Raw genomic sequence first — 14,082 nt, forward strand, 5'->3', positions numbered from 1 at the left:
TATGCACATGTTTATTCATTCTGAGGTCTATTTATATAAGATTTGAATTTGTCACATGTTTGCCCCGATGTCAAATGGTCAAACCCTACAACCTTGCTCAGACTGAGATGAGATATTGATATTTGAATTCATTGGATGAGTTGCCCCAAGCCCAGATCAGCTCCATCAACTGCTCAGATAGTATCACAGTGCTAGGAGGTGAAATGTGGCTCTCTCCTTATGACATATCTAAATCTCAACCCAACTGAACTGTAAATCATCTGCTGTTGTTGACTCCCCTCACCTCCGCTTTTTCTCTTCACTCCCTCTTGACTGATTTGTCAAAATCAAATGCTCCTACCTCCAGCAGAGGGCAGTAGTGCTATTGAAAACACAAAGGCACCCACAGACTAGTTAGTAGCCTCCATGACCCAATTAAATCTTATTTAAATCAGCCAGCGACCATGAAAATATAGCAGATTAACAAAGTCAACACAATTGATTAACAGGCTACCTGTACAAAAAGGAGTGCAGATACAAAGACACGCTATGCTAACCCCTCAGATCTGATTCGAAATACACACACACACACACACACACACACACACACACACACACACACACACACACACACACACACACACACACACACACACACACACACACACACACACACACACACACACACACACACACACACACAGTAATGACTACATGGTTATGTAAAGATGGACTCCTTCCCAGAGCTTCCCATTAAATTAATTGTAAAACTCAAATCAACTCCCCTACCCAGGAATACACACACACACACACACACACACACGACAAGCAGACATGCTCTTAAACAAACAAGAGTGTGTGAGACAGAACTCATGATTTAGATTTTGCACTGTGTTAGGCCCTGATAAATTACCTCAACATGACATGTGTTTGACACCTTTCCCAGAAGTTGCCCAGAGCCATAATGTGACCTGCCAGTGTCAACCAACATCCCTTGTCTCTGGGATAATGTTTCTAAAGGGTGAAGGGTGAGGCAGAGACAGAGAGAGCTTAGTGTCATCCCATAATTAGATTTTCTAAATACGATTTCAAACACAAGTGGTCCTTGTATTCAGATTACTGACTATGTGCTTTAGCCCTCTGGGTGGCGGCGTATAAATGAAACAAGCTTGTGAGTATTTACTGTAACTGCTGCTTTGGGGGTAATATATGTTATCATATGTACAGTGGGGCAAAAAAAGTATTTAGTCAGCCAACAATTGTGCAAGTTCTCCCACTTAAAAAGATGAGAGAGGCCTGTCATTTATATCATAGGTACACTTCAACTATGACAGACAAAATGAGAAAATAAAATCCAGAAAATCACATTGTAGGATTTTTAATGTATTTATTTGCAAATTAAGGTGGAAAATAAGTATTTGGTCAATAACAAAAGTTTATCTCAATACTTTGTTATATACCCTTTGTTGGCAATGACAGAGGCCAAACGTTTTCTGTAAGTCTTCACAAGGTTTTCACACACTGTTGCTGGTATTTTGACCCATTCCTCCATGCAGATCTCCTCTAGAGCAGTGATGTTTTGGGGCTGTTGCTGGGCAACACGGACTTTCAACTCCCTTCAAAGATTTTCTATGGGGTTGAGATCTGGAGACTGGCTAGGCCACTCCAGGACCTTGAAATGCTTCTTACGAAGCCACTCCTTCATTGCCCGGGCGGTGTGTTTGGGATCATTGTCATGCTGAAAGACCCAGCCACATTTCATATTCAATGCCCTTGCTGATGGAAGGAGTTTTTCACTCAAAATCTCACGATACATGGCCCCATTCATTCTTTCCTTTACACGGATCAGTCGTCCTGGTCCCTTTGCAGAAAAACAGCCCCAAAGTATGATGTTTCCACCCTCATGCTTCACAGTAGGTATGGTGTTCTTTGGATGCAACTGAGCATTCTTTGTCCTCCAAACACGACGAGTTGAGTTTTTAACCAAAAAGTTATATTTTGGTTTCATCTGACCATATGACATTCTCCCAATCTTCTTCTGGATCATCCAAATGCTCTCTAGCAAACTTCAGACGGGCCTGGACATGTACTGGCTTAAGCAGGGGGACACGTCTGGCACTGCAGGATTTGAGTCCCTGGCGGCGTAGTGTGTTACTGATGGTAGGCTGTCAGGTGTCTTTTATACTGATAACAAGTTCAAACAGGTGCCATTAATACAGGTAACGAGTGGAGGACAGAGGAGCCTCTTAAAGAAGAAGTTACAGGTCTGTGAGAGCCAGAAATCTTGCTTGCTTGTAGGTGACCAAATACTTATTTTCCACCATAATTTGCAAATAAATTCATTAAAAATCCTACAATGTGATTTTCTGGATTGTTTTTCTCATTTTGTCTGTCATAGTTGAAGTGTACCTATGGTGAACATTACAGGCCTCTCTCATATTTTTAAGTGGGAGAACTTGCACAATTGGTTGCTGACTAAATACTTTTTTGCCCCACTGTATGTATCTCTCTGTATATCAGTGGGTGGCTGGTGCTCTGTAACTGTGTGCTTCTTTTTTTGTCATGCTGTTCACCCTAAAGTGTTCTGGTAAAAGTAGTACTTCAAGTCTGAATACAGACTTTGTTTTATTTCAATGTTAGCGGTGTCACGTCCTGACCTTAGTTCCTTTTTTATGTCTCTGTTTTAGTTTGGTCAGGGCGTGAGTTGGGGTGGGCATTCTAGGTTTTTGTTCTAGGTTTTGTATTTCTGTGTTTGGCCTGGTATGGTTCCCAATCAGAGGCAGCTGTTGATCGTTGTCTCTGATTGAGAACCATACTTAGGTAGCCTGTTTTCCCACTATGATTTGTGGGTAGTTATTTTCTGGTTAGTGTTTATTGCACCTGTCAGAACTGTTTGTTTATCGTTTTGTTCGTGTATTCATTCTGAATTAAAAGGATTATGGATATGTACCACGCTGCACTTTGGTCTTCCTCTCCTTCCACCAACGAAAATCGTTACAAGTGGAAAAGAGGAGAGAGAATCAATCAATCAAATGTATTTATAAAGCTCTTTTTACATCAGCCGATGTCACAAAGTGCTTTACAGAAACACAGTCTAAAACCCCAAACAGCAAGCAATGCAGATGTAGAAGCACGGTGGCTAGGAAAAATTCCCTAGAAAGGCAGGAACCTAGGAAGAAACCTAGAGAGGAACCAGGTACTGAGGAGTGGCCAGTCCTCTTCTGGCTGTGCCGGGTGGAGATTATAACAGTACATGGCCAAGATGTTCAAACGTTCATAGATGACCAGCAGGGTCAAATAATAATAATCATCACAGTGGTTGTAGAGGGTGCAACAGGTCAGCACCTCACGAGTAAATGTCAGTTGGCTTTTCATAGCCAATCATTTAGAGTTAGAGACAGCAGGTGCGGTAGAGAGAGAGAGTCGAAACAGCATGTCCGGGACAAGGACACCGGATAAGACAGGAGAAATACTGCAGATATAACAGACGGACCCTAGCCCCGACACAAACTATTGCAGCAAAATTACTGGAGGCTGAGACAGGAGGGGTCGGGAGACACTGTGGCTGCGTCCGACGATACCCCCAGACAGGGCCAACCAGGCAGGATATAAACCCACCCACTTTTCCAAAGCACAGCCCCCACACCACTAGAGGGATATCTTCAACCACCAACCTACTACCCTGAGACAAGGCCGAGTATAGCCCACTGCCGAATAGAGAACTACAGTACTAGTCAAAAGTTTGGACACACCTACTCATTCAAGGGTTTTTCTTTATTTTTTACTATTTTCTACATTGTAGAATAATAGATGAAAACATCAAAACTATGAAATAACACATATGGAATCATGTAGTAACCGAAAAAGTGTTAAACAAATCAAAATATATGTTATATTTGAGATTCTTCAAAGTTCCTTTGCCTTGATGACAGCTTTGCAAACTCTTGGCATTCTTTCAACCAGCTTCACCTGGAATGCTTTTCCAACAGTCTAGAAGGAGTTCCCACATATGCTGAGCACATGTTGGCTGCTTTTCCTTCAGTCTGCAGTCCAACTCATCCCAAACCATCTCAATTGGGTTGAGGTCGGGTGATTGTGGAAGCCAAGTCATCTGATGCAGCACTCCATCACTCTCCTTGGTCAAATAGCCCTTACACAGCCTGGAGGTGTATTGGCTCATTGTCATGTTGAAAAACAAATGATTGTCCCACTAAGTACAAACCAGCTGGGATGGCGTATCGCTGCAGAATGCTGTGGTAGCCATGCTGGTTAAGTGTGCCTGGAATTCTAAATAAATCACTGACAGTGTCACCAGCAAAGCACCATCACACCATCACACCTCCTCCTCCATGCTTCACAGTGGGAACCACACATGCAGAGATCATTCTTTCACCTGTTCTGCGTCTCACAAAGACATGGCGGTTGGAACCAAAAATCCCCCCATTTGGACTCATCAGACCAAAGGACAGATTTCCACCGGTCTAATGTCCATTGCTCGTGTTTCTTGGCCCAAGTAAGTCTCTTCTTCTTATTGGTGTCCTTTATTAGTGGTTTCTCTGCAGCAATTTGACCATGAAGGCCTGATTCACACAGTCTCCTCTGAACAGTTGATGTTGAGATGTGTCTGTTACTTGAACTCTGTGAAGCATTTATTTGGGCTGCAATTTCTGAAGCTGGTAACTCTAATGAAATAATCCTCTGCAGCAGAGGTAACTCTGGGTCTTCCTTTCCCGTGGCGGTCGTCATGAGAGCCAGTTTCATCATAGTGCTTGATGGTTTTTGCGACTGCACTTGAAGAAACTTTCAACATTCTTGAAATGTTCCTTATTGACTAACCTTCATGTCTCAAAGTAATGATGGACTGTAGTTGATCAACTAGATTGTTTGGACAAAAAAATCTCTCTCTACGGTCTATCAGTGAATGACATAAGAAGAGGAAAACTGACAATGCACTACAAAATTTAGAAATTGGACCTTGTACATTGTACTATTACAACTCTCAGCAGCAGTAAGTTAAAAACCTGTGTGTCGGGACCCGGGGTCCATATTGAACCCGTTCTGGGTCCCGATCCGGATGGCGGTCCGCCAGTTGAGTATGACATTAAGTAGAAGATTGGAAAGATGGAAAGGAGTGGAGGGGCAGATCTAAAAATAGAAATTGAGGAATGATCCAAAAGTGAGGTAAGATAATAAAGATGGAAGAGAGTGGATTCACACTTTCGAAATGGGTTGGACAAGATGGCAACCAGCTCTGAGTGGAGGGCATAATGAATTCCATTTGTAGACGTGTGTGTGTATTTGTTTGTGTGCGTGAGAGTGAGAGAAAATTTGATCTCTGCTTTCAGGCGATATAGAAGGAGCGATCCCCTCTGGGATCAATGCTCAGCCCAGACAGAGCTCTGTGTTATTTAGCAATAACATTTAACATAAGTACGTTAGAGCTTTCATATTTCTCAAATTCCCCTCAAATCCTAATTCTCCACATTTACACAAACACTATATGTGAGACAGGAATGGCTCCATGTTTCATTCAATTGGATTTCTGTCATTAATACAAAGGCTTGTTTGTCATTCACTCTGATGTTGATTTTGATAAGCTGTTGGGGAGGTCATGGCAGTGGTTGGGTTAGTGTTGGAGGGAGATGGTAATGTAGTTACTCTCATGGTCACATCACACGCAGGGCATTTACAGGCAAACACATGCGATGTGCACTCTTAAAACAAATGGGCATGCTTAACAAGACAGGAATGCATACACAAGACATGCACATTCATATACCAAAACCCATACCCATATAAACACATCAACATAAAACAGGCAAATGTGCGTATGTAACAACACAAGAGACATGAGGCCGAGACAGAGAGTTCTAAACAGAAATCGACTGTGATATGGAGAGAGGAGGGGGTATCAGCAAAAGAGAAACAGAGAGTAAAAAAGGCGAGAACTGTGTCTGGGGTGGGATGATGACAGCTTCTGGCTCTGCTCCATCGCTGACGAAAGCTGCTTAGCCCCTCAGTTGCCATGGAGACCTGCAGGAGCAGCCAGAGAAAAAGAGGGTGAGGGGAGGGGCGTGTGAGGGAGAAATAGAGGAGAAAGACCTGGTGGGGAGAGAAAGACAGAGGGAGGGATAGAGCGAGAGGAGCGAGAAACATACTGCAAGCAATTGAAGCATAGCCAGTCTGCAGAAAGGAGAAGGTGTATTGTAAGAGAGAATAAAGGTACATGTTCTGTTAGCAATAGCTGGGTGAGAAAAATAGGGCACAAAATTGGAGTACAGCAGAGAAGAGTATAGAGATTCAAAATGGATATACAGTCAGAGAGTAGCGAACTCTCTCCGTGCGACCCACAGCCTGCTGGAAAAATCAGAAAGGCCTTCAAGCTGTTTGGGAAGCGCAAGCCAGGCAGCATCTTCTCCATGCGCGGCAAAGGCGAGGGGAACAACAAGTCACCTATCGCCAGGAGCAAGACAGTGGAAGGATTAACGGAGTCCGCAGCAGCGGAGCAGGAGCTGGAGAAGGAGACCGAGAAGGAGGAGGAACCAGAGGTGAGTCATAGAGAGGAGGAGGAAGCCCTGGAGGAGCCCCTGGGTGATGCTGGAGATCCCGCCATCCCTTCTGCTGGCCGTCCCTCCATCTCCTCTATGACCTCTGCCAAATCTCTCAGCTTCCTGATGAAGTTGCGGCGCAGCCGTCGAGGAGGACCAGACCGGAGGTTCCGTACAGAGTCCCAGCCAAAGGTACGCCAGCGTCGGGGCCTGAAGGGTCTCTTCAACAGCCTGGCGTGGAACCAGCGAGAGAAGGAGGCCAGGGACGAGGCCGAGACCCCCCCGAGCCCCCTCCTCATGTCGTCCCGTACAAACAGCGTGGAGATCATCAAGGAAGACATGACTTTGACTCCCAGACCTGCGCCTCGCAGCCAGGATGTCCCAGAGCCTGAGCCTGGACAAGAGTCCCCTGTTTCATCGAAGAGCCCCACAGTGAAGGAGAGCTCAGCCTCAAGCTCATCAGAGACGACGGCTCCCTCAGTGACTACAGACAGCGTCACGGAATCTAATGAGGATGTACTGCCGCCTCTGCCCACCACTGAACCACCACCCTTGGATCCTGCTGTGGATCGTCTGAGCTCGCTGCTTGCAGACATCTCCTCTCTGATAAGCTTCGACTCGTTGACAGGATGTGGAGACATTTCTGCTGAAGTGGAGGCGGAGTGGGGCAAAGCCTGCCCTACTGTCGGGACTGGACCTGGGACCAAGGGAGCTGTGGCTGGAGAGAAATCCTCATCAACTACTCTTTCAGCAAAACCTACCCCTATTTCTAAACCTACCCCTATTTCTATACCTACCCCTATTTCTATACCTACCCCTATTTCTAAACCTACCCCTATTTCTAAACCTACCCCTTCCTCTTCCCCCATCACTAAACCTACCCCCACCTTTACCCCTACAACCAAACCTACCCTTTCGCCTTTCCCCACCACTAAACCTACCCCCACCTTTACCCCTACAACTAAACCTGAACCTACCAGCTGGTCGATCAAACCTGAACCTTCCCCATTGTGACAACCAAATTCTCAACTATCCCCACAACTATAACTATCCCTACCACTAAATCAAGCCCTACCCCTTTAACAAACCCCCTCCACCAACAACAAAATCCACCCCAAGCCCTGCCCCTGTATCCAAACCTTCCCCAGTAGTCACCCCACCTCCTGCCCCTGTATCCAAACCTTCCCCAGTAGTTACCCCACCTCCTGCCCCTGTATCCAAACCTTCCCCAGTAGTTACCCCACCTCTTGCCCCTGTATCCAAACCTTCCCCAGTAGTTACCCAACCTGCTGCCCCTGTATCCAAACCTTCCCCAGTAGTTACCCTACCTCCTGCCCCTGTATCCAAACCTTCCCCAGTAGTTACCCCACCTGCTGCCCCTGTATCCAGACCTTCCCCAGTAGTTACCCCACCTGCTGCCCCTGTATCCAAACCTTCCCCAGTAGTTACCCCACCTGCTGTCCCTGTATCCAAACCTTCCCCATTAGTTACCCCACCTGCTGCCCCTGTATCCAAACCTTCCCCAATAGTTACCCCACCTCCTGCCCCTGTATCCAAACCTTCCCCAGTAGTTACCCCACCTGCTGCCCCTGTATCCAGACCTTCCCCAGTAGTTACCCCACCTGCTGCCCCTGTATCCAAACCTTCCCCAGTAGTTACCCCACCTGCTTCCCCTGTATCCAGACCTTCCCCAGTAGTTACCCTACCTCCTGCCCCTGTATCCAAACCTTCCCCAGTAGTTACCCCACCTGCTGCCCCTGTATCCAAACCTTCCCCAGTAGTTACCCCACCTTCTGTCCCAGCCCCAGTGGCCAAACCAGCTTCTGTAACCAACCCTGCCACTCTTTCACCAGCCACTTTCACCTCTGCCCCACCCCCCAAAATGATCTCAGTCCCATGTCTGGATTCCACTAACGCACCTCTCTCCCTAACATCCTTTTATCCTATGGCTGTCCCGAGCTCAGCATTTAAAATCCCCTATATCCCAGTTCCAGTGCCAGCCTCAGTCACTAGCCCTGCTCCTGTCCAAACCTTGTCTCCAATTCTAGCTGACTCAAAGGCTCCCTCTGCCCCTACTCCAAAATCAGGCCCAATGTCTAAGACTCCCCCGTTTCCTACCCCTGTCCATACCCCAACTGTCCCTAAGTCTAAGACTCCCCGTTTCCTACCCCAACTCCAGTCCCTAAGTCTAAGACTCCCCCGTTTCCTACCCCTGTCCATACCCCAACTCCAGTCCCCATGTCTAAGACTCCCCGTTTCCTACCCCTGTCCCTACCCCAACTCCAGTCCCCATGTCTAAGACTCCCCCGTTTCCTACCCCTGTCCCTACTCCAACTCCAGTCCCAATGTCTAAGACTCCCACGTTTCCTACCCCTGTCCCTACCCCAACTCCAGTCCCTATGTCTAAGACTCCCTCTACCCCTGCCTCATTCCCTTCTATGCCCTCTCCTGTTCTCTTCCTTGCCCCTGTGCAGTGTACACCCCTTGCCTCTGGTCAGGTGAAGGGTGGTGAGCGCAAGGGCTCTCTAGATACAGGAGAGGACATGACGAGTCCAAACGGCATGGATGTGCGGGGTGCCTGGAACAATTCACCCAAGAGAGAAGAGAAAGGCCTCGCTTCACAGAATGAGGCACACATGGACCCCCAGGGCCCCCCCACAGAGAAGAAGACACCCCCAGTGAAGGTAGCGGGGCTCAGTAAGATCCCTGTCTGCGGTGGAGGCAGGGCAGGCAAGCTGCCACTCCGTGAGTCCCAGTCCACTGACGACGAGGGGAGCTGGGACCCACCTACTCCAGGGCAGGAAGAGGGGAGTCCATGCCCCAGCATACGCCACGGAGTCAGCAAAGACACAATTAGTAACTCCTCTGCTGAAGCTGAAGTTGAGGCCAGTCATGTAAAACATAGCCCAGAGGAGAGTCGTCAGCTCCGCCAACCTACAGTCTACAGCAGTATACCGCGTGACTCCAAGATCCCTGTCAAGCTGGGAGTCCAGTCCAACACCACTGTCCCCCAAGGAGCTAAGGAGCCCCCACGCTCCAAGATACCTTTGTCCAAGGTTCCTGTCCGCAGGACCGGCAACAAACCCACAGCCAACACAGCTGCAAGCGCTCAAAATAGAAAATAAAGATAAGAGACTGCTTCAAACACAAACACCGAAATGGCTGCTTTCCTCCAAAATCACTCTTTTAATATGATCACATGGACACCCTTTGCATCCTGTACTGTATATTTACAAGGAGAGTCAAATATCTTCATGATTCTCTCAAATGGCACTCTATCCCACATTGTTTTTGTCTTTCTGCTGTAGCACACCACCATCAGCTCCAGAGCAACACAGACATCGAGGCTGAGGCTCAAGCACAACAACACACAAGCGCAACAACACATCTCCCCTGGGAACCAAAGGAAGGACTGTGACTCCCTTGTATTGTGCCAACATGACAGATGCATTCAACCAAGGTGCAGGTCTAAACCTGGAGTAGAACGGTGATTGAGGAGGACGGTCGTAACAAAGGGTATTCTGGGATGTAATTGTTAAAGGATGCACGGGTATGGTAGCATACCAAGGTCAGAAACAACCGCATATGGAAGAGAGTATCTTTCTATGGTGCTTTTTTTTCCCTACAGACTATCAGAGTGAAATAAATCAACTTTTTCTACAATACTTTTTATCTTTTGTTACTCCCTCTTTTTTGTAGAACTGTCTAAAAACCCTGTCTTATTTTCCTGCAATTCCTTTTGATAAGTGATACTGTAGTCCTTTTTTCCCCCTTCGTCATGCCAAGAGAGGGTCCAGACCTCTGAAGAAAATGCAACAACCCACACCAACATCCTATAACATCCCTGGATGTATGTAGCAGAATGCATGCCAACATGAGCCAGGGGACTCCTTTCCTCTACTTTCCTTCATTCATTCTTTTGACACTGTGTGGAATCATACAGCGGCTGCCTGCCTGCTCATAAGTAACACTGTCAATCACACTGTGAACTTTGGGAAAGACTTGTGCTCTGGATGGAGTTCATTATGGATAGGGTGGCCCCTGTGGAAGGTTGGAACAGTGGGTAAGCCTGTATAACAGACCCTGTCAAGTTTGAGTGGATCCCGAGAGCATCAGTTTCGGAGGGGTGCAATCCCTTTGCTAATCCCACTTATACATAGTCATGCTCAGATGAGGACAATATCTGTGTGTATACATGACCTATGCTGTTCTGTTTCTTATTTAATCAATAAAATAATGTGAGTACACTGTATGTCACCTGAAAACAATCCTATAGCTCTCTTTGAGTGTGATGCTACACAGCCACGTCGCACCTGCTCTTTTCAGTAATGTGAGACTACGATTCAGTGTTCGTATAACAACAGCAATGTCTGCATCAGCTTTATCTGAGTAGAAGGCATAAGGATTTGCTCACACACGTACAGTGTGATGCAGTGTTTCTCATTACAGCACCACAGTGTCAGCTGTTGGACATACCTGTGTCAGCTTTATCTCTATAGATGGCATAAGGATTTGCATACACACTCCTCGACCCACAGTGTCTATCTCTCACATTACATACCGAGGGATTTGCTAGCCCTATCTTAAGCAGAGAGAAAAAAAAATGGTGTAACTTCATTTCATGTGCGGGTTCACCTACTTGATTGATATCTCTTGGGATGTATAGGAAGCAGGGAAGGGGAAGTCAATGTGGGTCGTGAGGATAGATAGTGCGCGCACATTCACGCACGTGTGCGTGGGACAGACGATATGAGCAGTCAGGGTAGGGCTCAATGGCGTGATGACAAACTGTTCCACACGAGAACAGTCTCTACTGCAGTGGCATTACGTAAGCCCTGACACCATTAGAACAGAGGAGGGGAGGGAAGAAGAGAGGACAGCATGGGAAAGAGGCGTTTTCCTGTCTTCCGATCATTTAACCAACCCCCCGGGCCGGTGCCTCAAAATATACTGTAGGCATTGTGATGGTGACCATGGGCTGGGACTGGGATGGTCCTCAGTAGAGCAACATTCTACCATGCTCCAAACCAACTGACCTGAATGAAAAAAATGCACGAATGTCAGTAGAGCCTGGCCAATGAGCTGTGAGAGAACACACTACAGGAGCATGCAGAAACTCACAGTCATATCAAGAATATGGTTTATAGCCTACCACAGGCATTGTACAGTGTATACCCATATGTATTGTATAAAATAGTTTTGGTTTAGATACTGTGTGTTTATAGTACTCCGTGTGAAATCCACTCTAGGGGTGTAATGCTATTGCCATTTCAGCGGCACCACTTACTGTTCTTTACCACGATCTTCGGCTGTGATGTTTACGTCGTCACGGTTGAACGGGCCACAATACGTACTGGATTGGATTGGATTTACGGTATAATAGATTCACTGCAGAATAGCTGGCGTATTACTCTGTGATACTAAATAATATAAGCACTTCTCTTTCATGGGCGTAAAATTAAAAGAGGATCCAGGCTGTGCAGACCTTAGTGAGGGTGAAGGAGCCAACCTGAGTCACAGGGGAGGGTTTGGGGGCTGATTTGATCCAACTCAGTCACGGGGGAAGTGGGGTGGGCTGGTGATGGGGGGCTGGCCGTTTAGCAAGTAATCGACATTTATAGATGAAGCATGACGCAAGCTGCACAAACACAGCTCTGTTCACTAAGTGAAGCCAGAGGCCCTGAGCAGAGGAGCGCAGTCGTCGTTGCGCAGGAAAAACACGAGGACTTCACCGCATCAGATGCTGAATTAGACATCAGGACTGTGAAAACATTTCTCCCTGCTAAAAGAAAAATATCCCCAGGCTCTATATATTTATGAGGCACGCAGGAGGACATGGTGGAGGCTAGGGAGGGATTAACTGTAAGTCGTTCAGGAAAATAGATAGGAACATGGAACCTCTACGGTGGCAGACTGGTAACGATAGACTAGGGATGGTGTAGGGTAGGAAGGAGTAGTCAATAGTGGTAGAGCTATGTGGAGCAGGGTGGTTAGAGGCCAGGCACAGAGACAATAGAAGCATTACTGAGGTATAATAATGGATTTCACTGCAGGGAGAGAAGTGTGAATATGTGGATCATATGGGCCATGAAAAATCTAGGATTATAATGAGCACTGAGCAGTACATTTTGCGTCTCTGTTGTAGTGTTTCTCCAGTCTGTTTCTCCAGCGGGTATATATACATGACACTAGGACAGCTGGATGACATTACGTGGCCAAGCACGACTTCAACACCATCATTAAGTTTGCCGACGACACAACGGTGGTAGGACTGATCACCAACAACGATGAGACGGTCTATAGGGAGGAGGTCAGAGAACAACAACCTCTCCCTCAACGTGATCAAGACCAAGGAGATTATCGTGGACTACAGGAAAAGGAGGGCCGAGTACGTCCCCGTTCTCATTGACGGGGCTGTAGCAGAGCAGGTTGAGAGCTTCAAGTAACCTTGGTGTCCATATCACCAACAAACTATCATGGTCCAAACACACCAAGACAGTCATATAGAGGGCATGAACACACCTATTCCCCCTCAGGAGACTGAAAAGATTTGGCATAGGTCCTCAGATCCTCAAAAAGTCCTACAGCTGCACCATCGAGAGCATCCTGACTGGTTGCATCACCGTCTGGTATGGCAACTGCTCGGCCTCCAGCCGCAAAGCGTTACAGAGGGTAGTGCGTTCAGCCCAGTACATCACTTGGGCCAAGCTTCCTGCCACCCAGGACCTCTATACCAGGCGGTGTCAGAGGAAGGCCCTAAAAATTGCCAAACACTCCAGACACCCTAGTCATAGACTGTTCTCTCTGCTACCACACGGCAAGCGTTACCGGAGCGCCGCGTCTAGGTCCATAAGGCTTATTAACTACTTCTACCCACAAGCCATAAGACTGCTGAATAGCTAATCAAATGGCTACCTGAACTATTTGCATTGACCCCCCTGTTTACACTGGTGCCACTCACTGTTTATTATCTCTGCATAGTCATTTACCCCTACCTACATGTACATATTACCTCAATTACCTCGACTAACCTGTACCCCTACACATTGACTCGGAACCGGTACCCCCTGTATATAGCCTTGTTATTGTTATTTTATCGTTGCTCTTTTTTTTTTTTTACTTTAGTTTGTATAGTAAATATTTTCTCAACTCTTATTTTTCTTAAAACTGCATTGTTGATTGAGGGCTTGTAAGTAAGCATTTCACGGTAAGGTCTAAACCCGTTGTATTCGGCGCACGTGACAAATACAATTTGATCGGATGACATTACCAAAGGTGAGGGATGGTTTATAATGTCAGTGATAAGCTGCATTATGTATGTGACGTAAAGCCTGACATTGGAGATGAGATTATCTGTAGAGAATTACACAGGAAACAGATGAATCTACTCCATGTTATGCTTATACAATACGGCACAATACGTCTATGCAAGCGCACACTGCACATTTAAACAACGCTCTTAAATGATACCCTTTATTGCTTATTGTTCAACACGGATTATCACTCACGTTGCTGACATGTTGAACACTGTGGATAAGCAATGTGTTTAAGCCTG

The 14,082-nt window shown here is 46.6% G+C and overlaps 1 protein-coding gene across 1 annotated transcript; it reads left to right on the top strand.

Moving 5' to 3' along the window:
* The first annotated feature begins 6,091 nt into the window (after nucleotides 1-6,091).
* LOC112228177 (APC membrane recruitment protein 2-like) lies at nucleotides 6,092-10,789 on the top strand. The gene is made up of 3 exons (XM_042309708.1): nucleotides 6,092-7,537; nucleotides 7,676-8,352; nucleotides 8,775-10,789. Exons 1-3 carry the CDS (start codon nucleotides 6,285-6,287, stop codon nucleotides 9,650-9,652), a joined length of 2,808 nt encoding a protein of 935 aa, XP_042165642.1. The 5' UTR covers nucleotides 6,092-6,284; the 3' UTR covers nucleotides 9,653-10,789.
* Nucleotides 10,790-14,082: the final 3,293 nt, after the last annotated feature.

The sequence above is a fragment of the Oncorhynchus tshawytscha genome, linkage group LG30 (assembly GCF_018296145.1).
Source record: "Oncorhynchus tshawytscha isolate Ot180627B linkage group LG30, Otsh_v2.0, whole genome shotgun sequence".
Lineage (NCBI taxonomy): Eukaryota > Metazoa > Chordata > Actinopteri > Salmoniformes > Salmonidae > Oncorhynchus > Oncorhynchus tshawytscha.

Coding starts and splice junctions, on each gene's coding strand:
- LOC112228177 (XM_042309708.1), top strand. CDS start 6,285: ATGGATATACAGTCAGAGAGTAGCGAACTCTCTCCGTGCGACCCACAG. Junction 7,538..7,675: donor AAACCTGAACCTTCCCCATT/GTGACAACCAAA, acceptor AACCTTCCCCAG/TAGTCACCCCACCTCCTGCC. Junction 8,353..8,774: donor CAGTGGCCAAACCAGCTTCT/GTAACCAACCCT, acceptor CCCATGTCTAAG/ACTCCCCGTTTCCTACCCCT.